The 25,373-nt window shown below is 35.0% G+C and overlaps 1 protein-coding gene across 2 annotated transcripts; it reads left to right on the plus strand.

Annotated features, from left to right (window-relative positions):
• The first annotated feature begins 13,797 nt into the window (after positions 1–13,797).
• Positions 13,798–25,295, plus strand: LOC109012440 (mitogen-activated protein kinase kinase kinase 1-like). Of its 2 annotated transcripts, none has more exons than XM_018994072.2 (9): positions 13,798–15,045; positions 20,220–20,304; positions 20,467–20,529; positions 21,148–21,302; positions 22,649–22,721; positions 22,825–22,884; positions 23,603–23,713; positions 24,257–24,470; positions 24,573–25,295. In XM_018994072.2, exons 1-8 carry the CDS (start codon positions 14,063–14,065, stop codon positions 24,440–24,442), a joined length of 1,716 nt encoding a protein of 571 aa, XP_018849617.1. In that variant the 5' UTR covers positions 13,798–14,062; the 3' UTR covers positions 24,443–24,470; positions 24,573–25,295. The 2 variants fall into 2 exon arrangements, with proteins under 2 accessions (XP_018849617.1, XP_018849618.1); XM_018994073.2 differs by having other exon boundaries at positions 24,576–25,295.
• The last annotated feature ends 78 nt before the right edge of the window (positions 25,296–25,373 follow it).

Here is a 25,373-nt window from a genome sequence, read left to right on the forward strand (position 1 = left end):
GTTAATTATATAGTAATTATATAAATTAATAATATAATTTTCATTTAATTTATTATTATTGTCCACATAAAATATTTTTTTATTGAATTTGATACTTAATCCATATTAATAAGTCACTTAATTTGATTTAGTATTTTCAATAAAAAAATTTATTAATTATTTAAAAAATAAAAAAATTAGGCCAGACCGACTAGACCGGAAGCTATCGGTCCGGTCTGGTCCCTTTGGGCGTTTGGTTCGGTCCGGTCCGGTCTGGCAATGGACCGAACCGATGGACCGAACCGGATCATCTGCAACCCTAGTCGTGAACTTCATCGGCAGACGCTTGGATTGCCTCTTCTACCTCGTGTGCCATCTCCTTTGCCTCATCTTTTGCCTTGTGCGACATCTCCTTCGTCTTGTCAATAGCCTCGTGTGCCGCATTTCAAAGCAAGATATATCCTACATATTTCAGCACCATGGCTGCTAGCATTGGGGCTGCTTTGGTGGGGCTCTTGTTGGGAAATACGAGTTTGTTCACGAGCAAGGCTAAAATGTTTCATGGATATTTCCTATTGGCCTCACTTTTGAGCCATCATTCCTAGCAATTGTCAAATCCTCAAAAGATGAGTTTATGCTCAAGATTTGTTTGCTAGAAATTAATCTCAGGAATTAATTTCACAGTCTAGAATTTCTAACCATGAGAGAATTAATTAGTTACCCAGTCATCGGATCCAGCAAATGAACCTTATATATAAATATTTCTTCACTTTCATTTCTTTATTATGTTGTAAATTGCAGGTCATATTTGAGAGGATGAAGATGGAGAATGAAGAAAGTAGATGAACAGAGGAATTAATTGTTGAACCCACCGGCCCTCCCAGCTACAGCAAGATGTCGACTCTGTAGTTTCAAACACAACTAATGCTTCTGCTGTTCCGGCAACGGCTGGTGGCGGCGACTGGTGGAGAATATCAAAGGGGCACAACCGTAGCGTCTGGTGGGTGTGAATCGTGCATCTACTGAAGTGAAAATAGGTTTTATGATATTTTGGATAAAGAACTGATGTAGTCATTCTCATGGATTTTTTTTTCTATAATGTTGATGTGTCAGTTAGCTAATGGGTGTGGCTTTAAGCTCCAAAACAGTCGGTACCACTCCAAAGCGGAACTCCTTTCTTTTATGTTTATCATTTTTTCTTATATTTTATATTTGGTCTACGTTCTTAAAATAAAAAACAAAAAATGGTCTGCCACACGACACCTCCGGTATGGTCTACTTGGAGCCACATTATTATTATAAATTTTTGCAACAATCTAAATGTCTAGTTCTCTCTATTTCATTTATTAAAAGAAAAAACATTGTATCATGTTTTTTTTCATATTTTACCGCGCTTGATAATTGGTTGAGATAAAACACTTTTGATTTCATAATAAGAAAAATAATATTTATAGTCTTAGAGTGTGTAAGTTCTACACAATTTTAAGATGTAATAATCTCGTATATTCTTTTTTAAAAAAATAGGTAAATATAGAATTTACATGAAATTTTTATTTTTTTAATAAGATCCTACTTTTTTTGAAGAGAATGCATAGACGGTCTAGAATTGAATGAAATATTATTCTTATAATAATCGATATAAATTTATTTCCAAAATAGCACTTTTTTATACTCACCATACTTTGAAACTTTATCCTTGGGTTAAATATAAAAATAGTCTTTTTATTTTGCATTATAATTAAATTGTTCCAATGTTTTTCAATTAAATTTTATTCTCTTTGCAATTTTAAGAAAAATTGGCTCGTTTATTTTTACAACTCCTCCCAACTCATCTCATCTCATCTAATCATTACAGTTTTCTCAAATTTTTATACAAAATAAAGTAAATAATTCAACTTTTTCAAATCCAAAAATAAAAATGATATTAAAAATATATATTCTAACAATATTTTATTCAATTTTTAACTTTAATTTCAACTCATTTCATCTGTAAAAACAAGCGAGTTAGCATTTCCGTTAGAATTTCACTACTAAGGCTGCATTTAGATGTTGAGTTGGGTTAAGCTCTTTATAAATAGTAGTGAGTTGAGATGGTATAGTGAGTTTTGTGGAGTCCACCTAAAATGAGTTTAAATGTGTTTGGATGTTAAGATGAGTTTAGATGTATTTATGAAAAGTTGGAAAAAGTTGTAGATCTCAAGTGTAAATAAGTGTTGAATTCAAAACAAGTTGTGGGTTTCACGTGTAAGAGAGGTTTTTAGTTGAGATGAGTTTAGTAATTTGATAGTTGTGTGTTTCGTGTTTAGATGTTAGACTTAACTTAAAATTAAATTGAATTGAGTTAAACTCAGATGAATTTAACAACTAAATGGAACCTAAACTATTAAAGACATCGTGTCAACACCAATGACGATAATGCTAGTATCTTTTGATACGTCGTATTGTGTTGTAGTAGCCAATAGCTTTAGGTACCAAGCAATCTATAATTGTGGGTTCGATCCCTGAAGAGATTGTCTAATATTTTTTAAAAACAAATGTGTATCATAATATAAAGAGCAGTTCTACTCACCTGCCGACCTACTTCACATACACCACACATGATGATGTAGCATTTATTTTTTATTTTTTTTAAACACATGCGTTACTTCCCTTTCTCCCCATGCTTCTCTCTTCTCTTCAGAAACTAACTTCCCTTTGTTCGATGAAACCCACTCCCAAAATTTATTCATTGAACCACCACAAAATTCATCAAATCTTCCAAACACAAATTTACTTTGAAAAAGGTAAAAAAATACTGAAAAAACAAAAAAAGAAGAAGAAGAAGAATAACATGGAGGTGTTGTGACCCACTGAATTCTTTCACCAAGGTCAATCTTGAACCTCATCCAAGTGATTTTTTTTCTTTCTTCTGCATTTTTTTTTTTAATTTCATTAGATTTTGTTTTTTGGTTTATTTTTTATCAACTTATGAATTATAATCTCTGTCTCCATTTTCTATTGCTTATTCATGTTTGAAAGGCTCTCAGTTTCAAACCGACAACAATGATTATGGGTTTTGAAGTTTAAAACTCCTCCTGTGATAAAAGATAACTATTCAAAGATGAAGAAAAGATTCGAAGAGTTTGCGAGGTTAGGTAGGTGGTGCTGAAGGTGGCAAAGGAGTTAGGCAAAGCGAAGCCATATCCTAGGCATATGCTAGTGGCCGTTTATCTCCATGGTTCTTGTTTCGAAGAGAGCAAAACAAATGACAGGAATTTTCTTTTTTATATCATTGAGAATCTGCAAACGAAAGAACAAGGGGGAGAGAGAGAGAATGAGAGTTGTTGTGTTTTGTAAAATGGGGGGAGAGGGAAGAAAGAGAGAACACGAGGGGGAAAAGGGATTCGACTACTGGACCAGATTTGCCATATCATTAAGTGTGTGGTGTGTGATCCCCAAACCGTCTTACGAATAGAATTTTTCTATAATAAAACATTGAAAACTTTTAAAATAACACAAAAAATAAAAAGTAATAAGTTAAAGGAAAAAATTTAAAGAAGAGTGTGTATATATATCTACTCTATTATAATAAGTGATTATCTAACTGTAAATAATAACTTTTGTTGTTTTTCTGTTAAGTCCTGTTTTATCAAAAAACCCTTAAAATCTTTGATCATTTGAAGTGTAACTCCCTTGTAGAATTTAATAAATGATCATGTTTTACCCAAAAGTCCTTAAGACTCTTGACCATTTGACATGTAGTTCACTTGTAAAATTTAATGAATGATCATGTTTTACCAAAAGACTCTTAATAGCCTCGTGATTAGATACTTTGCTGAAGTTTAGATTTTTTTTTTTTAATTTTGATTTTTTGTCTTTATTTAACATTGTATTTTCTTTTCCTAGACAAATAAACTAATGACTTTTTCACTTTTTTTATTTAAATCATTATATCATGTGCATCTCGAGCCTAACGCACCCAGGGCCGTTCCCGTGTGTGTGTGTGTGTGAAAGTGATGAAAATGAAATAAAACTTAAAATATAAAATACAAAATACATCTAAAAATTATGAAGTAGAAATAAAACGCGCATGCTATATTTGGTTATGAAAAATGTTGAGAATATTTGAGAAATATTTTTAGATTGGATTTTGGGAAAATAAGATAAAAAGATTTGAATAATTTTCTTTAAAAAATTATTATATTGGAATTTGTAGAATAAATAAGTAGAGTTAAAAAGTTGTTTTAATATAAGTTTTAAGAGTATTCTCATATTGGACTTTGTAAAAATTATGCTAATTTTTATGCCTGAGGAATAATAGAATAATGACTAGACGAAAAGTTTGAAATATAATATTTCTTTTGGCATTTAAATATGCTTTATTTGATTTAAAAAAATAAAAATCCTCTCCAATCAAACATGACTATAGATAAGTTAAAGTAAAAAGTTTAAAATAAGCTATTTAAAAAACACAAAGAACGAGAATTAAGGTCATGTTTGGATACAATAAGTGTTTTATTTAGTTTTATCTTATCATTACAATCTTTTCAAATTCTCATACAAAATATAATAAATAATTCGACTTTTTTATATCCCAAAATAATAATATTATTAAAAAATAATATTCTAACAATATTTTATTCAACTTTCAAATTTTATCTCAATTCATCTCATCTCAACTCAGTATCTAAACCGCACCTAAAAAATTATATAAAAAACTGTCAAATCCAAAAGTTTTATCCAGGGATGATCAGCGCAACCATTTCATAGACTGTGTTCGGTAAGTGAAGTGATATCATATTATTTTATTATTATTCACAAACTATTTACTATTTTTTCACTATTATTCACAAATCATCTAAGATTATTTCAGATCCATACGTAACCATAGTCTATCGACAATGATAATGCTGGGTCGACCGTGCCGACAGTCCCATGATCTTTGAATAATTTTATGGTTTTTAATTTGTATTTAAGCGATGTTAGTTTAATATTAAAATAATTGTATTTAAAGAATTTTACTCTACACACAATTCATGTGGTATAATTTAATGTTACTTATATTCTATATCTTAAATAGTTGGTTAGTTTATTGCTTTCTAGACATCATAATTTAATGTTACTTATATTCTATATGTTAAATAGTTGGTTAGTTTATTGGTTTCTAGACATTAATATTTAGATATATTTTGTTTTGAAGTTTTATTTTACATTTATAAGCTTTTGACCTTTTATTCTTGTTTAATATTTTAATATGTTAACTTTTAAAATTTTCTACTTTTTTATCATATTTTTATGTTATTTTAAATTTTTTTATGTTTAATAAATATAATTAATATGCAAAATGTCAACTGAATTAACATGTTAGAGAGAGGCTAGGAGCCGGACCCGGTGTGTAGAGGAGATTTACACCCTCCAATAGTCTAATGGCCTTGTGGCACATCAAAAAAGTGAAAGAATAGAACCGGGTACCCAAATCCCCCCCTCGTTCTCTCTGTTTCTCCCAACTCTCTCTCTCTCTCAAGCACTAGAGTTTTACTTATCGGTCTCGTTTGTTTTCATAATTTCTTTCAACTCATCTCATCTTATCATTACAACTTTCTCAAATTTTCATACAAAATAAAATAAACAATTCAATTTTTTCAAATCTCAAAATAAAAATAATATTAAAAAAATATATTATAACAATATTTTATTCAACTTTTAACTTTAATATAAACTCATCTCACTTCATTTGCAAAAACAAGTGAGGCTCATCAAGAATTGTTATAGAAAAATGTTTATGTATTCTCATTAATTCCAAATGTATTACAAGAGGTCTTTTATAGTGAGATGCTAAAATGAATGTACAAAGAATATTCTGTGGACTAATGGTTCATGGTTTGTTACAAATGCAGAGGTGCAACTCATGCACACAGCAGCTAATAGCTTTTGGATGAATAACTCGTTACGAGACTATGCTTGGTTCACTTGGTTGTGAGGACTGTGATGGTGCAGTTGTTCTAGAAGAAATATTTTCCTTAACATTTCCTATCAAATCAAGTGACAATGATTGAATACGAAGACTTGAACACAGATGAGTGAAACGAGCTGCCGAGAGAGGTTTGGTTAGGATGTCGGTGAGCTGATCTTTTCCAGAAATAAAGGAGACATTCAATGACTTGTTGAGGACCCGATCACGAACAAAGTGAAAGTCAATTTCGACATGCTTTGTTCTAGTATAGAAAATGGGACTTGATGACAAATAAGTTGCTCCTACATTATCACAGTAGAGTAGAGGTGCACGGGTGAACACTACTCCAAGGTCTCTACAGAGATGTTGCAGCCAGATTACCTCAGCATTGGTATTGACTACGGCTTTAACCTCAGCTTCGGTTGATGAATGTGCTATTGTAGGTTGTTTCTTTGAAGACCATGAGATCAAGTTGTAGCCGAGGAAAATGCAGTAGCCACTAGTTGATCTTCGATTGTCGAGGCATCCAGCCCAATCGGCTTCGAAAAAGGCAATGAGACTTGAATTAGGAGATGGAGAGAGTTGAAGACCAACGTGAGAAGTATTTTTAAGGTATCAAGATGCATTTGACGGTTGCCAATGGGGAATTCGCAGGACATGCATAAATTGGCATACCTTGCTAACAACAAATGCAAGGTCAGGTCTAATGAAGGAGAGGTACCGGAGTGAGCCAACGAAGTTGTGATATAGTGTGGGATCCTCAAATAAGTTGCCATTGAAGGCACTGAGTTTCTCGAATGTGGCCATTGGGGACTTAACTGGCTTGGCAAGTAACATGTTAGTTTTGTGCAACAAATCAATGATGTATTTCTACTGTGTGAGTAGCAGACCGTTGGAAGTGTAGGTCGCTTCGACACCCAAGAAAAAATTTAACTTGTCGAGATCAGTTATGGGAAAGTTAGTGTGTAGAGTCGAGATAAGATCTTGAATGGCTTACTGTGAGGAACTTGTAACTAACTGATCATCAACATAAACTAAGACAAAGATAGTAATTGTTCTAGTAGTGCGTAAAAATAGTGATGGATTAGTTGTTGAAATGACAAAGCTGAGATCAGTTAGACGACAACTGAGGTGCAAATACCACGCACGAGGGGACTGGCGAAGGCCATATATGACCTTGTTCAACCTGCAAAAATGAGAAGGAAATTGTGGGTGTGAAAAACCAAGGGGTTGGGACATGAACATTGTCTCGTGCAAGGGGCCATGCAGAAAAGTGTTTTGGACATCATATTGTCGAGGGACCCATCCTTGAGAAATGTCCAATGCAAGTACAAGATGAATCATTGTGGCCTTGACTACTGGACTAAAAATCTCATCGAAATTGATACTGGATTGTTGAAGAAATCCTTTAGCAACTAAACGAGCCTTCCGTCACTCAATAGTCCCATCGGCAAGCTGTTTGGTGAGAAACACCCACTTGCATGCCACAATATTAGATGTTTGAGCGGCTTAAACTAATGTCCAGGTGTTGTTGGCAGGCATTAAACTCTTTTGACATGGCTTCACACCATTTTACATATTGTTGTACAGTGGAAAAGCATGAAGGGGCTTCGGGTATGGTTGTTTTGTTATTAAGAAATGCTTGGGGAGGTGGCTAGCGGATGGTCTCGTCAGTGAACTGCCGAGGATGACTGGAAGTAGCCTGCGATCTAGTTTCCATTGAATTTATATGATGTTGAGCAACCATGGGAGAAAAGCTTTGTGTAGGTGGTGATGAAATAGTGCAGGTGGAAGGATGGGGGCCCAAAATTGAGGGAGACGAAGATGATGTTGATGAGTGTGGGTTGAGGTTAAAAAGAGGTAATGCAACATGGGTGGGTTGAGCAGTGGGCTTGGGCTTGGGAATGTTAGCAAATGGGTAAGAATTTTTATTGAATTGTACGTCTTTGGAATATAGATACGGCCCATTGGAATGTGATAGCAAACATAGCTTATGTGAAGAAGACTAAGGCCCAAAAAGACACTAGAAGCAACATGTTATGCGAACTTGTGATGATTATAAGGACTTGTGAGAGGCCAACATTCTGAACCAAAGGTGCGCAAGGATTTATAGTCAGGGTGTTTTTGGTGAAAAAGGAGAAAATGAGATGAATTATTTAGAGATGAAGTAGGTAACATGTTAATTAAATAAACTACATGAAGAAAGGCATAGGACTAGAATTTCAAAAGAACTGACGCATGAGAAAGAAGAGCTAATCCCGTATCGACAATATAACGATGTTTTCTTTCAATTATACCGTTTTGATTGTGGGTATGGGGACATGACGATGGATAATACCATTAGTTGCTAGATAATTTGAGAAAGGCCGAAACTCGTCTCCCCAATCCGATTGGAATTGTTTAATGTTAGTGTTAAATTGGAGTTCAACATGTGCTTTAAACTTAATAAAAATATCAAAAGCTTGAGATATGGATTTTAAGGGGAAAAGCCATATAAATTGAGATAAATCATCGACAAATGAATTATGGTATTGATAACTATCATTTGATACATGAGGAGATGACCCCCAAAGGTCTGAAAAAAATTAAATCGAAAGGTGCAACAGATTTATGTGGTCGTGTGTGAGCTGGACGCTTATGTGACTTTGCTTGGGCACATGCATTACAGATGGAAGACGATTGAGAATGATCATATGGCAAACCATGTTGTTGTAGAATAGAGCGAACAAGTTTCATGGAGGGATGGCCAAGTCGAGAATGCCATTGTGGAACCGAGGAGATGGTGCTGGTCAGTGCAGAGGGATGGACATATGATGGTGAGAAGGAGTACAGACCGTTATTTGTGATCCCACAGAGTAGAGGTTTCCCTGACTTACAATCCTTAACACAAAATGAATTAGAGAAAAATGCAAAAAAGACGTTATTATCAATGCAAAATTGGCAGACAAAGATAAGATTTTTCTGGAAAGAAGGAACAAAAAGCAATTTATTGAGAAGAAATGTTGAGGTGGGAGAGGAGAGGGAGGCTGAACTAGAATTGGAGATGGGAATAACAGTTCCATCACCAACACGTAGTTGATCCTCTCCATGGTATTTGACAGATTGCAAATTCAACTTGGCCAGATCATTTGTGATGTGATTAGTGGCAGCAGTGTTCAAGTACTAGGTTGCATCTAAGGGGTAATTGGACAAGTTTTTAGTTGTAGGTGGTGCAGCAGTATATGCTTGATTAAAACGATAGAGGCAGGTAAGGGCCGAGTGACCTCGGCGATTGCAAACTTGACATATCAGCGGAGGGTCAGTATTAGATGAAGAACTAGGTCCGTGATTACCTGAGAAACCACCACGACCACGATTAGGAGTGTATCAGCCTCCACCACCACCACGTCCATGATAAGGATTGCGAACAGGAAATGGGCCTCGACCATGCTCAGCAGAGGTGGGTTTAGTTGTGAAATTCGCAGAAACATCAGCAGGAAAGAGACTTGTTTCAGAGTGATGAAGCAGTCTAGCTTCATGAGCTAGCAAGTGGCCAAGTAATTCTTTAGGAGCAATATGGTCAAGACGTGTTGCAACGGATGAGACAGGAGCATCATAGTCAAGTCCTAGTCCAACAAGCAAATAAGTAACAAACTTAGTAGGTATAAAAGGTCGCCCAGCTGCTGCCATGGTGTATGCTAAATTTTTGGCACGACGAAAATAGATGGAAATGGAATCAGCTCCTTTCTTTAGCGAAGCAAGCTAGAGCTGAGTTTGAATTAATCGTGCTTAGGAAACAAAGGCATAGGTGGATTCAAGAGAAATCCATACGACATGAGCAGAAGTGTAACTGATAACTTTGGCAATCAAAGGTTCCGAGAGAGAGGAAATTATTGCAGGGGCAGGTTGGTTTGGGGCACAAGACAAAATATAAAATTCTCATCTCATCTCATTTCATCATTACATATTTTTCAAATCTCTATATAAAATATAATAAACAATTCAACTTTTTCAAATCCCAAAATAATAATAATATTAAAATATAATATTTTAAACTTTCAAATAAAACACAAAATTCTCATCTCACCTCCCAAACCTGTCTCGTTGGTCTTGTTGGATCTAGAGATCATATTATGGATTTGGACAAGAATCATCAAGAAGAGGTTTAGGTTCTGGGCAAGAGCCATCTACATATTTGTAGAGTTATTAGCCACATAGATAGGGAACAAGCTAGACCTTCCATAGGAGATAGTTCTTGGATGTGAGTTTTACAGAGATGGTGTGGGAAAGATCTGGGATGGATAGGGTGGGAGAAGAATGAGTTGGAGAAGAAGCCATGGATGCTAGTCCTGTGTGGCACTAGATACCATGTTATAGAAAAATGTTTCTATATTCCCATTAATTCCCAATGTATTACATAGGTATTTTATAGTGAGATGCTAAAACGAAAGTACAAAGAATATTCTATGGACTAATGGTTTTTGGTTTGTTACAAATTCAAAGGTGCAGCTCATGCATCTAGCAGCTGGCAACTTTTGGAAGAATAATTTGTTATGGAACTGTGCTTGGTTCACTTGACTGTGAGGATTGTGATAGTGCAGTTGTTCTAAAAGGAATATTTTCCTTAACAATAATAACTTCAAACATGATGGGGTGTGAATAGGAGATTTACACCCTTCACTGAACTTGTGACACATCATGATTTGAAGAAGTAAAAGAATAGAGCTAACATAGAGAACCAAATCTCATGCAATCCCCCGTCTCTCTCAAGACCTGGGTCGTGCTCTCTCTCTCTCTCTCTCCCCCCTCCCTCAAGCAACACCATTAGAGAAGAAATAGGTTCTAACAAAAAGACCAATAAGAGGCAATAAAAACCTATCAAAATGAAATTGAGAGTCAAGAGTTCAAATTTTTTTATCTAAGTTATGTCTCGTTCGGTTATATAGATAAGATGAAAAATCTGTGAATAATAATAAGATAATTTATGAATAATAGTAAAATAGTTTGAGTTAATATTTTATGAGATTTTGAGAAATGTAAAAAAAAGTTAAATAAAAACATTACAAAGTTAAAATAAGGTTAGAATATAACTTTTTAATATTATTTTTATTTTAAAATTGAAAAAAATTGAATTATTTTTTATATTTTGCTTAAAAACTATAAGAGAGAGGCTAGGAGCCGAACCTGGTGTGGAGAGGAGATTTACACCCTCCAATGGCCTTGTGACACATCACCGTTTCAAAAAATGAAAGAATAGAACCGAATTGGGTTACCAAATTACCAACCCACCTCTCTGTTTCTCCCAACTCTCTTTCTCTCTTTCAACCTTGAAGTCTTAGGCTCTGTTTGGATAATGAGATGAAATGAGATGATTTTAAATTAAAGTTGAAAGTTGAATAAAATATTGTTAGAATATTATTTTTTAATATTATTATTGTTTTAAGATTTGAAAAAATTGAATTGTTTATTATATTTTATGTGAAAACTTAAGAAAATTGTAATGATGATATGAAATCATCTCTCTATCCAAACAGGACCTTACTTATCAATTTTTGTTTTGCATTATTAAATCACGTTTTCTTCTTAAACCTAATGATTCAACAATGTGTTGATTGCGTAAAATATAAAGTTTATAAATTATTATTTTTTCCTATAAATACGTATATAGTCATCGAATAATACGTCGTATCTAAGGGCTATGTCCCTTCTATAACTGCATTAGTTGGAAAGGTAAGAGATGAGGTGAATAAATGAGACTAATATCCTTCTTGAAATATTCGGAGGGATTTAAATTTAGAAGAATACTCTATGTATTGTATTCTTAATAGATAAATATTTGTTCTGTATAGAAATTTTACATAAAATATTTTATAAACTGACGTAAATTAATATAATATGTTTTTTTTTTAGCGAAATGTAATATGTTAGATGTGGTGCATAGTTGGGATTGTCGCAGTTAATACATATTTGAGAAAATCTATTTGTCAGACTTAATTTTTACACACCCAACACATAATTGATGTAATAGTTTTCCATATCAGCTATGCTAAAAAATTATTATTATTTTATTTTATTTTTTAAATTATAATGGATCCCATTATAAGTGGATGGCTTATGTACTATTTAAAATTTGTTTACTATTCAGCAAATATACACTTGAAAGCGTTTTTAAAGTTGTTAAGGAGGTTTACAACATTATCTGCATTCTTTTAATTGTTTAGGTGTTTAAATAACTTGTTATAAATTTATCAAACATATAAATTTTTTTTATACAATGAGGGTGAGTGTTTCGAATCCAGATTTTTTATTTAGAGAATCGGATCATATACTATCAAGTTATCAGACTCTTGACGTCAAATATATAACTAGTTTATAACAATAATAACACTACAATTTGCGGGTCACATTAAATTGTATAAATTTAATTTGTATAAAATTTATATATAGACCTATTAGAGCATTAGTATTGGGTTCATCATTTTTATCTTCAAAATTTGATGAAAAGTACATGTTTTTCATAAATCTAAAACTTCTCTATCTATAACCCCACATTGGATTAGCTATTGGATTCATCAAAATAATAATATAATATTATTTTGTTAATAATAATATTTTAATTTATTTTTTTTATATTTTACAATTACACTAACTATATGTTAATTAATAATTTAATTTGATATTTAAATTATTGTTTCTCAACTTAAATATATTGTGGCTCAAAATTGAGAAACACTAATTTAAATAAATAAAATAATGGTTATAGAGTGTGAATAGTGAGTCTTCAAATTTGAAGATGAAGAGAAATATACTGTAGCTCAAAACTTGACATTTGAGCATATGATGAATCCAATGCCAGGAGTTTAAAGCTAAAATCATCAAATTTTAAAGATAATACCAATGCTCGTACTTATATATTTTAAGAAATTTCAACGAGACTCCGGTAGCTATTTAGAACTAAATCCAAAATGCCCAATATATGCATCTTATTCTATAAGAGAAATGTTTTAATTATAAATAGATTTTATAAAAATAAAATTATAAATTAATCTATATTAATTTATAAATTTATAAATTTATTTTTATAAAATTTTGATTACGGGAGCAGTTACCCTCCTTATACTGAGAAGAGTCGAAGAGTCGTCCTAAAGGCAGTCTTGATTGAAGCTTTGATCTGCAATGATTAATTGGGTTGTTGGGTCTAGCCAGCCCGACGATGTTGGATCTTCAAGGTTATTATTCTCTTCATTTTCTTTATCTAGAAAGCAAAAAATGATTGGTAATGGAATGAAAATACATTGAGTGTATTAAAAATATAAGCTATCATAGAAAAGTCAATTAATCAAACGGAAACGAAAAGTCAATTAATCAAAGGCTAATTAATATCTACGTTAATATCTTGTTTGTTTTCCAAAAACATTTCATCTCATCTCATCTCACTTCATTATTATAACTTTTTCAAATTTTCATACAAAATAAATTAAACAATTCAATTTTTTTAAATTTTAAAATAATAATAATATTAAAAAATATATTCTAATAATATTTTATTTAATTTTTTAATTTTAATCTCAATTCATCTCATCTCATCTCTGAAAACAAACGAGTCCTGTTCAAATTATTCGCAACGCAAAACCAGTTACAAACAAAAATATCGATAAAGTCATGACGGCCTGCCTTTGTTTACGTGGGCGTAGGGTGCAAACTTTATTTATATAGAATCCTTTTTTGGGGTTGGATCCTCTACGGCCGAGAAATCCAAAGAAAATAACGACGATGAACAAAATATAACCGTCCAATTCCCAAAATCACTGATCTGAGTCGTTCAACTCTCTGGTCCACGTTGTCCACGTGACACCGCGTTTTCCCTCTCTCTTTCGACGGCGTTGACAAGTCTCTCTCTCTCCAGCCATTTCGCCTCTCTGGCTCTTTGAGTTTGGACAGCTCCTTCAGCTTCTCTGTTTTTTTTTTCTCCCTCGTACTGCTCAAAACCAAGCCTTATTCTATCCAAAATTTCTTGGCAAAGTTACTGAAGTTGTTTACAATTACTTCTCCTGTTCGTTTAGTAGTTTTCATCGGGGAGAGAATTTTTGGAGGGGGCACCTTCTCGCACTTTTCGCTGTTCTTCTTGTCAACAAAAACCCCGGCGGTGTATCTTCATGGGTTTAACTCTCTATGCATCACCTACCAAGATTTTTCAGTCATAGGAAGGGATCTGGAACCATGGATCGGAGGAAGAATCCGAGGAGACCGAGGCTCGAGCGTCGTAATGCGGCGAAGCACATAGAGTACGACGCAGGCTCCTCGTCGTCCTCCCTCGAGGACTCTACGTCGTCTTCTTCTCTCCACACTCGATCCCTCGATCCCTCGAACCGTACGAGCTTCAGAGTGGAAGGAACCGACGGCGAATTCGATTTGATATGCAAGAGTTTGGGGTTATCCCCCGAAGACTTTGCCATACCCGCGGAGGCGTGGGAGGCGCTGAAGATCCGATCGTCTTCGGATGTTCTACCTAGGTCGAGACCGCCCGAGTTGGATAGTACGAAAAGAGAGGAAGTGAAAAACACGGAGGAAATTGTAGCTGCAGCTGCCTGGCGTGTGAGAGATACAGTTGGTGCTAATATTGGGGATATAGCAGAGTTGAACCGGGCTGATCCCGCCGAGTCAAGTGGTTGTTGTGTAAGTGGTAATTGTGCCAGTGGTGGTGGAGGAAATGGCATTAAAGGGATTCGGCCGCCGCCGGTGCTCAAGCGGCCACCCGCGATGAAGCTTCCGGAAATCGATCATGGGCGGTCTACTTGGGACCTTTTGAAGGACTTTGCGCCGGAGGCCGAGAGAGGCGGTTGGGAAACTTTCCGTGGTAGTTCTAGCTCTTCTTCCGATGAAAAAGTAGAGGAGGGTAAAGAAGAAGAAGAAAAAGAAGAAGAGCAAGGAGTTGTGCTGGCAAGGGTAAAGGGAGAGGTGGAGGACGAGGTAGCTCCGCTCTCGGAGTCGTGTTCGTTTACCACGTCGAATTGTGACGATTCGTCTAGCAGTACCACGGAGCGTATGTCGAATATTTCTCCTAACGGGAGAGTTAGGCCTACTATCACGTCTTGGGAAAAGGGTGTGCTTCTGGGACGCGGGTCGTTCGGATCAGTGTATGAAGGAATCTCTGAGTAAGTTTTTATTTGCTCGAACTATATAAGCACTTCCAAAATCAGCTTTCTGGCGTAAGACAATGCTAAGTGTGTGATTCTTTTATCTGGAGTTTTCATTAGATATCTTCCTGTTTTTGTTTTTGTTTTTATAAGCAGATATCTTCCTCTTAAGCTAACAATTAGTTTGAAGGAATGACGAACTTGGTGTGTGTAACTTAGCAATAAAAAAGTATTAGTATTCTTCTCCTCCTTAAAGGGTAAGGCTACGATCAGAGGACCCTATTTAAGAGGTTTTCCCTATTTTCACTTAAGACATTTTAATGTTCTAACCCCTAACAGCTAGAGATCTACATTAGAGCTTAAAATAGGATCATCCGAGGAAGAAAAAGAAAGGAAACTAGATTACTCAAAGAAGTAGGTCTAGCAAATCCTTAGCCAGATAGAGAAGTTTTTTTTACGATTGAAAAAAAAATCCTCAATCAAGCTAAGGATTTGCAACTATTTGCCAACTTAGATTTGTATCTCTAATTCTATGTCAAGTTTAAGATCTGATCCTATATGATTTTTGGACCTATTGAGAAGTTAGGTCCGCATGATTAGGGTCCATTCATAGTTTCAAGCATTTGATGAGGCATCTTGTTATAATTTTGAAACATAAACTAGTTTGTGTAAACTAAATTCGATGGAAGTGCCTAAATGTAAGGGAAGTGCCTATATATATTTATCTTTTTAGACATTTTCAGCTCCTAACCTTTGTTACTCTCTAAGTTGTTCTCCTGATAACACCTGCCTCTTTCATGATTCATCATTCCTTCAATTAATAGAGCAGTGGTGGTATTATTGAGAAGTCCACGATTGGAAAAAGGTTTTGAGTATAAGACGATTTTAGTATGTGAATGTATTCAAGTTGTATTCAGCAATCAATTGCAATCTTTATTGCACGAGCCATACCTCTTCTGACTGTGACCCTGATAATTTCCTTGCACCATCTCTTTTCTATTCTTCAAATCCATTAGGTGATGCAACGAAAAGTGATCTCCTAACATGCACAATTTTCCGATAAAAGGTTTCTATATCTCAACGGGAAATGATTTGAATCTAAGGTCTACTGCATAACATTTTACCCTCTTTACTACCTGCAAAGTTCCGCTGCCTACGTTGTGTTGTTAATAAACGGACAACAATGTAGTTGATTAAGTGTTTTTCGGCTGCTTGCCTCATTAGATCCTCATAAGCTTGTGGTCAGAGTTTTGAAAGGAAACATAAGATTGTTCCCCCCCCCCCCCAAAACACCCAAAACATGGCTCCTTCTAGGGGTGTCAAATCGTGTTAACAGATCGTGTTCGTGTCGTGTCAAGACATGTATATTATACTATATGGGTCAACCTTAACCCGACCCGTTAAGCTTATCGTGTCAAAATCTCAAATACTAACATGACCCATTAACATAACAGGTCGTGTCATGTCAATCAGTTTTGACCCGTTTATGTATATGGGTTGAACAGACCCGAAATTAACCTAACCCGTTTGACCTAGTTAAGTTTAACATAATTTTATATAAATTTTAAAATCACAATATCTATAAAAAATATAAAACTAACTACAAGTCAAAAATTACAATCCAAATAATAAAAATATCGAAATTAAAATCCCAACAATTTTATTTTTAGGTATAAGGGTATAATTGTAACTTTAACTTTCTTAATGGGTCATAACGGGTTGACTCGTTATCAACCCGTTAAGCAATCGTGTCTTAACGGGTCAACTCATTTTAACCCGAACCCGTTAAGACTAAACCCTAATCCACTTTTATCGTGTCGTGTTCGTGTTGGGTTAACGGGTCATGTCACATATTGTCACCCCTAGCTCCTTCTTCCTGTTCAATATATAGTAATGTTTTAATGCAGCCGTGGAAGATCGATATGCTGTTACTTTTTATTTCAGAGATTCCAAGATTTATTTTGTGGCCCACGTGCAATCTAAGATTGGGTCAAGTATCATATGGTTTTGAAGGTTAAGTCATTTGGGAGTTTTAGGTTGAATCAATTCTTGAGATACGGTTTTATTTTTATGGGTTATGATTAGTTTTGTACCGAGGGGAGAATTGTTGCATTTGAAAGTCTTGCAAATTGAGGATATTTTGAAAATATGGTAGAGTATTGGAGTTTGTCCAGTGTGTTATTTTATGTTCTCAATTCTAAATTTACATTTTACTGGATTTTTTTGGTCTTTAGTTTACTAGTCAACTAGTAGTCTTAAATCTAGCTGACAATGGAACACGTTCAAGACATTCATTAATATACTTTAAGCATACGAAGTATCTAGACGTTTTGGTAATGGACTGCTGACTATCTGGTTACTGGAGGTATATGTGCTGTAACTGTTCTCTCTCCCTTCTTATTTGCATTCTGGTATTGTTCATGGATATTGTTCACAGGTCTAAACTTTTATTTTCTTCTTTTTCTACAACCTCAAGTCAAGCCTTTCTCCTTAACTATCAAAACATTAAAATCCCATATATTTTCCTGCCATTAGCCTTTCTCAATAGCTATCAAAACATCAAAACAAGCCATACAATATCTACTTTTGCTGCTACTTCGTAGTTGCTGCACCTTGTCATCCTCTGTTTCATGCCCTTTTCACCCCTTAAATCAAGCCACAAACATTGTAATATTTCTGTCCATAATTCTAACATTCTTAAAAAACTAATTTTGAAACCCTAAGCCCACCACAAACAGACATTGACCAGTTTTCTCTACTCTTACCTATGTCACACGAATTGATCTCGTCATTTCCTTGTCTTAAAGCATTTTGATGAACTAAGGGCAAACCTTTGATGCCATCTTGGTGTCTCAAAGATTGCGATAGGAATGCTTGTGGTAATGATTTGTATTAGACAGTAACTAGAGGCAAAAACTGTAGAACATATACCCGTGAGAGTGCAGCCTAGTTTGGGCTTGGGATCAGCAGACTTAGACATCCTAGGTTTGAATCGTTTGATCCCACACTAGGAGTTTTTTTGAAGTACTTGATAAATGGTCTGTCTCGTGTAGTTGTGTATCCAAGGTTTACTCTTCAGGGTTGAGTCCAAAGTTGTATTCAAGGTTTACTCTAGTGGGGTTGTCTAGTGAGGTTTCACATCATCAGAAGAAAGTGTTGGACATATGGTTTTGGGTTTCACTTCATTTCATATCAGCCATAGAGGAAGGGGCTTGAAAAGGGATGGATTTATCGAGTTTGAAGGTTTCCTTAACTTACATATATATATTTCTTGTTTAATGATTCCACCTCCAAAATCTTAACCCTTAGTGATTGGCTCAAGTTGTAAAAACCTTGATCTTGGTTAGTATGCTCCCTCCAAGTCTAAGGTTTGAGCCATTGGGTGCAAACAATTTTTAGGGTCTATCAGACTGGGGGATTTTCCCTTGAATCACCCGAGGTGCACTTAGGGGTGAAAGATTTTCGATCCGGTCCGGTCTATAATTGGTCCGGTAAAAAGGGTGGACCGAAATTTTCGGTCTGTGACCCCCCCGGACTGGACCAATTACAACTCTAGGCGGTACAGAAAATTTTTTGCTAAGGTCTTGTGCACCCTCTTGGATTAGTCAGGACTTTGTTTTGGACACCTTGGTGCAAATAAAAAAAATGTTGCCACCTCCAAAATCTTATTTAAAACATAAAATGATGCCTACTTACCTTTTTGTGTTTATGCTCACTAATGTGCTTAACGTTCTTATTATGTTAGTTTTAGTGTTATATAATGACTCAAGGAAGGCCCAAACCATATCTTTTGTATTCCGAAAGGACTAATTGATGTTACAATTAGGGCTTGTTTGAACACTTGGAGTATCTTAGAATTATGTGAATAGCAGTAAAATGGTCTGTGAATAATAGTGAAATTGTTTAATTAATATGTTTTATTGGGTTTATTGGAATTATTGTAAAGGGAAAGAACTTCTCCCTCCCAAGCATGTGAGATTCCATTCACCACCTTCCTATATTCAATTCCAGGGTATTACAATCCCTCCCTAAATCCTTGACATCCTCATTAGGTTATTTCATCTTAGGTGGCATTGCTTAAGTCTCACACTTCTGGTTGAGTGTTTGGCTCTGATATAATTTGTTAATGACCTAAGGAAGACCCAAGCCACATCTAATCCTATACTCTAAAAGGACCAGCCAATATTACAATTGGACTCGCTTAGAATCATTACAAAGCACAAGAACTTCTCATTTCCAAACAATTTGGATCCCATTTCACTTTCCCATACTCAAGGGGTACTATGTTGAGAGAGTGACTTTTTGTTATTTTTGCAAAAGAAAAAAGAATCATGACTTTTGTTGATGGCTCTTCTGAGAGGTTTTCAATGGTGGCAGCTTCCTATGTTTAATTTTTTCAGTGATAGCTTTTCATATTCAGTGTTTTCATTTCTAATGTCATGCTTAAATTGGGCAGATTCTTTGATACTGAATTGATATGGAACTAAGGTGTTTTAGATCCCAGATGTTAGAAAATAGCAGATTTTTGTGTGATATTATTATGAACCATGTAGTGAGTGTTTTTATTATGGGATTCCTTAAATTTTTTTTTTTTTTTTTAAATAAGTATTTGAGTAATTTATTAGAAAATGCAAATGGCATAAAGCACACAAAGAATACAAGAGGAACACCTAAGGGAACACTTAATCTTTATATGGACAATTGTGCCTATTACCTGGCTTTGTTTAGTTAGGAACTGGTGGTCCACCTAAAGACCATTCATTGCTACACCATATTTGCCTTTTGCTAAAGTTGTTCGATGGAAAAGAGGTACTTAATCTGGTCTTGTGATAAAGGTCTTGTAGTTTTTAACTTTTTATGGTTGGCAAACGTGATAGAATAGAAAATATTTTGTATGTGCCATGGAGGTGTGCATTTCATTGCACAGATCCTGGTCTTGGATCTTCCAAACACTTCGGAATGCTGCTTGTTTGGTCATTTTGAAAGAGGGATCATATTTTTTTTCCTTTTCTTTCTTATTTCCCATTCTGCAGGTATTCCATATGATATGTTTGTTTGTGCTCCTCGTAATTTGGCAATATCTATATTTTTATGTCCAAAATTTTTGGTACTTCTGCAAAATGCATAAGTTCTTGGCTAATTGGTTATTTTTTCTTCATCAATTATTGTTAATTTTCCTACCCCCCCTCCAGAGATGGAATCTTACTTGCTGTGAAGGAAGTTTCACTGCTTGATCAAGGAAGCCAGGGAAATGAAAGCGTTTCTCAACTTGAGCAGGTGAGACGGGTTTATATTTTGTTCTGCTGTAATATTTTGGTTTTGATTACTGACATACAATCTCAATAACATTCCGGGAATTGAAAGTACCTTGTTCCTTTTATTTTATTTTTTAAAATTTCTGCCTTCATTCTCATTTCATCACCTATGCTTCCTTTTCAGGAGATTGCTCTTTTAAGCCAATTTGAACATGAGAACATAGTTCAATATTATGGCACAGCTAAGGTATCTTCTTTTCAAAATTTTTTTGATGTTGTTTTTTTAGTCCTGAACTTGTAACACCCCAGGAAGTAGTTATGTTCGTTCACATCATTATTCTAAGTTTAAATTGCTCCTATTCACATCATGATACGTAAGCATCTTCTTCGCAATGACTTGTGTGGCACATCTTGGCATGACACTCGTGCCAATGGCCACTGGTTCTTATCTGCACATTTATAAAAGAGAACTACTGTGTGTGCTATCAAAGTACAAAATATTAATATCTACAACTTTCTGATACATAATTTATTATTATTGTGCAATTCCACACTCTCTTTCTTAATCACATACCAATTCAAACAGTGGTAATGTATACATACAATATGGTGTCTCATAGACGTATAGCTGTAGCCTGACATCTAGTTCTGGGGTTGTTACCTTGTCAGCGCCACTTTCTATAAATAAAAAAAAAAAAAAAACGTCAGCACCACTATATCCTTGTGTTTGATATGATGATTCTTTTTCTTTCGAAATTGCATTACCAATCACTTTGAACTGTGCCCAATATGTTTTTAACTGTTTTTTAAATATATTTTCTCATTCATCAAGCCTATCTTATGCTCTGCTTGATGGCGGTTGCAGGACGAATCAAAACTATATATCTTTCTAGAGCTTGTAAAAGGCTCCCTTTTAAAGCTCTATGAGAGTTACTCTCTTCGAGATTCCCAAGTCTCCCCATATACAAGACAGATTCTGCATGGTTTGAAGTATCTTCATGACAGAAATGTCGTTCACAGGTGATAAAAGTGTCCTCTTATGTCATTTGATATTAATGTGATCCTCAGATTATTTGGTTGTCCTGCTCTCAAATTTGAATTTCTTTTTACAAAGTTCAAAAAAAAAAAACATTTGAAATAAAAAAAAGAGATGAAATTAACCATTAGTGATTGGCTCAATTGGTAAGAGCGCTCGTCTTGGTGGTATGCTCCTTTCAAGTCTAAGGTTCGAACCCTTTAGTGCAAATAATTTCTAGGGGCCATCAAACTAGGGGAATTTCTCCTTGAATTACCTGAGGTGCATTTATGGAAAATTACATGCAAAGAGCCTGTGCACCCCCGGGATTAGTCGGGACTTTGTTCTAGACACTCGGTGCCAATAAAAAAAAAGCATCAAATGTTTAGTTGAGAAGATGGTTTCTTGTTTTTTCTTCCATTACCTTTGTCCTTTGATATCCATGATGTCAATGCTTCATACTTTCCCTTCTCCGCTGCTCAGAAAAGTGGGGAATTACTAAAATGATCCACTGGCTTTCTTAATGCAAAGAACTGTAGTAAGTAGTTTCTAGAATGGCATGGAGGTCATGAGTTATGCCTCATATTAAACCTAGACCTTAAGCTTGTTTTTCCTTAGCCTCTGGTGCTTGCGTCTTCGGTTCTTTGAACTGAGTGATCGATTGGCTTCATGAACACTTCTGTTATCTCTATTCAAACTTGGTCTCAATGGTACTGAATTTAGTATATTTGAAAACCCTGTTTATCGAAACTACCATTTTCTAGCCTTATCCGGACCTTGAGCCTTTTCCTTTACTCCCCCCCACCCCGCGATATAGAGCAAGACCAAGAAAATTTCTGAGTTATATGAGTCAATTTTGGTATTGTGCTTCAAATTTTTCCTAAACATTGGCCATTTGGACTTAATTAACTATTGATCTGGAAGCATATCCGGGGCTATAATATGTCAAAAGTGGTCATCTACAGAAAATAATAAATTAGTTGTGTGATAGGTCCCTTGAACCTTATACTTTTTGTTTCCCATATCAATGTGTTCAAATTATTTTTTGTTCGCCTTGATCATTGCTTTGTAATAGGAATGCTCGACTAGACAGCTGTTATAAGCTTTAACGAGCTTAACTTTCATGACTTTCTTGTATCTTTTTAAACTTCTAAATAGGTGTTTCTCATGTATACACCTGTATTCCTGGGTTGTGCCTTTTGCGCTTTTAACGAAATTTATTACTTATGAAGGAAAAGAAAGTAAATCTTGATTGATAAATTTAGAAGTAATTGTTAGTACTCGTACATGCACATATCTACTATTTGTAATTCATCTTTGAAGTCTTATCTCTTTCTTTCCTGTATTGAAGGGATATCAAATGTGCTAATATATTAGTGGATGCTAGTGGATCTGTGAAGCTTGCAGATTTTGGATTGGCAAAGGTTTTTCCTCCCTTTCTCTGTCATGATTTTTCCCTCATTGTAAATAACTTCCAAAATGGTTCTGTTTTTTCCCCCTAACATTAATAGTTTTATCATTTTTCAGGCTACCAAGTTCAATGATCTTTTATCTTGCAAGGGAACTCCATTCTGGATGGCCCCCGAGGTTTTCTTTTATCCTTTGTTATAGTTATAAGCTAACAAATGGTTCCAGTGATAATGAATTTATTTATCCCCAGCTTCAAATACTGGAAAACATGTTATAATATTAACTAATTTGAATGCATGCTAGCGTGGTTAACTTTTATTGTTAATGCATTCTTAATTTTGTCGGTCATATTTGTTATGGACTGGCGTCTTTAAGTCATGGGCTACCGTTCTCTAGGATGTGTACATTGCTGGATCCGTTTCAGTTTGGAACACCATTGGTGGTGATTGCAGTTGGTAGAGGCATTGGCTTTGGCCCTTTATGTAGGAGAAACTTCTTTGGATGTCTCAAATTCTTTTCCTTGAGAATATAAACCATTATGATCTTATGCATTTAGCCCGGCTACTGACATGAGAGCTTGGCTGGTGATGCACCATTTGTGTTGTGGATATAATGAACGTTTTTGGATTTAAAATGGAAATTATTTCGCAAAAAGAACTGCAAAACCTTTAGTGTCAGCTAAATCATGGTGAGCTCTAGGAAGTGGAAGACTTCTTGAGTCCATTGGGTTAGAAGGTATATGGCCACTCATTCCAGATTACAAAGTATTTGGTACAAACTATTTCTGGGATTCTAATTTTTAATATAGTAATAAGATCACTTATCAAAAGAAAAATTTGATATAGTAATAAGATCATCCAATTCTTACTCTGATTATCAAGCTGTGCGTGTACAGGTAGTTAATAGAAGGAACCAAGGGTATGGCCTTCCGGCTGATATTTGGAGCCTTGGATGCACTGTATTGGAGATGCTAACACGTCGGATTCCGTACTCGGATTGGGAACCTGTGCGTATCGTGTTCTTTTTAATTACTTTTCTTCTTGATATCCATTATTAGGAAAATGATATATACTACATCCTCATCTCATTCCCATCCTACTGTAATGATGTGATATTATCTATCAACTATTGGATTTGTTATTCTAAAAACCAAGAATTGATCTAATGGTTGATGGGTACTATCACATCAGCAGTGGGATGGAAGTAGAATGAGATCAGTGCAACTCCTAGTGTTATGATGATGATGATGATGATGATGCGGTTTGTAGATTGTAGAGCATGAGGTTCTCTCTTCCTTTTGTGTATATGCTTGTTGTTGCTTTTAAGAAATTTCTTAGTAGTTCAACACATGCAGTACAAGGCCAATTTTTTTTTTTTTTTTTATATATATATGTATATATAAATTCAATTTTTGTATGTTGTTGTAAATACATTCTCTTTGCTGATGCAAAACCCTCAGAGGAACACCATCTTGCTTACATGCTATTTTATCACTGCGTATCTGTTGGTTTGGGGGTTAAAAGCATCTTCCAATTTTGTAACTTTGCAGATGGCAGCATTGTTTAAAATTGGAAAGGGTGAACCACCTCCTGTTCCTGATTCTCTTTCAACAGATGCACGGGATTTTATCCTGCAGTGCCTTCAAGCTAAGCCAGATCGTCGTCCTACTGCTGCTCGGCTCTTAGACCATCCATTTGTAAAGAGGCCACTTCCCACATCCTCAGGTTTGACATAAAAGATAATGGGGGTTAAAAGATAATGAGGTAAAAATTATTATTCACTTTCTGTTTTGTTTAGGTGCTTGAATTTTCTCGTACTTTGTATATGGTGATGCATATCTGATACTATATTTTTGCTCTTGACAGCAGCCCCCGTCCATCTTTAGACATGCTGGAAGCTTTTTCTTGTGGAATCCTCAAGTTGGGTAAAGTGTTGTGGCAACCAGAGTGGCAACCATTAAATTTTGCTCATGCAATAGACGGTACATTCTCGAATCTGTTTAGGTTATGGGATAAATCAATTTTCAAGCAATGGTGAGGTCACAAATGGATCTATAACTTCAGAAAAGCCAGCATTCAGAGCATGCAGCTCCTAAATTATTTTTTCCTCTATTGTGTTTAAAAAAAAAAAAAGAAAGGGAAGATGAAATGTTTCCAGTATTCTTTTTCTCCTGATCTTTGGAATTTAAATTTTAGAAATTGAAAGATTTTAGGGGCGCAAGGTGGAAGGTATCATTGTTGTAATATTCGAAAAGAATAAATATAGATAGAAGTCTCTATTAGGAGCATTTATTTTGCACATATGATGTGGCATCATCTAGACCACACATCTCCCCAAGTGAGTGTTGGGAACAATCAACTAGAAACAGCCACGCAGTGAGTGCAAAATATGTACTGCTATAATGGCTTCTCTCTAGCATTACTCATTCGAAAAACATGTGCAATTTGTATATATCTAACTGCATTTATATTCCTTGGTTTCTAACCAAGAGAAACAAGGATTGAATCCCCCCTCTCCCATGTAAAAAAAAAAAGAGAAAACAAAAACAAAAACTGTATTTATATTGAAAGTTTGCCTATTTTGCCTTTTGTACTTTTTCTTGTGTCTCGTTTCGTACATCGCATAACGTATGTGATGTGTTCAGCTGTAGACGTCGATCGTAGGGC

The sequence above is a fragment of the Juglans regia genome, chromosome 16, assembly GCF_001411555.2.
Source record: "Juglans regia cultivar Chandler chromosome 16, Walnut 2.0, whole genome shotgun sequence".
Classification (NCBI taxonomy): Eukaryota; Viridiplantae; Streptophyta; class Magnoliopsida; order Fagales; family Juglandaceae; genus Juglans; species Juglans regia.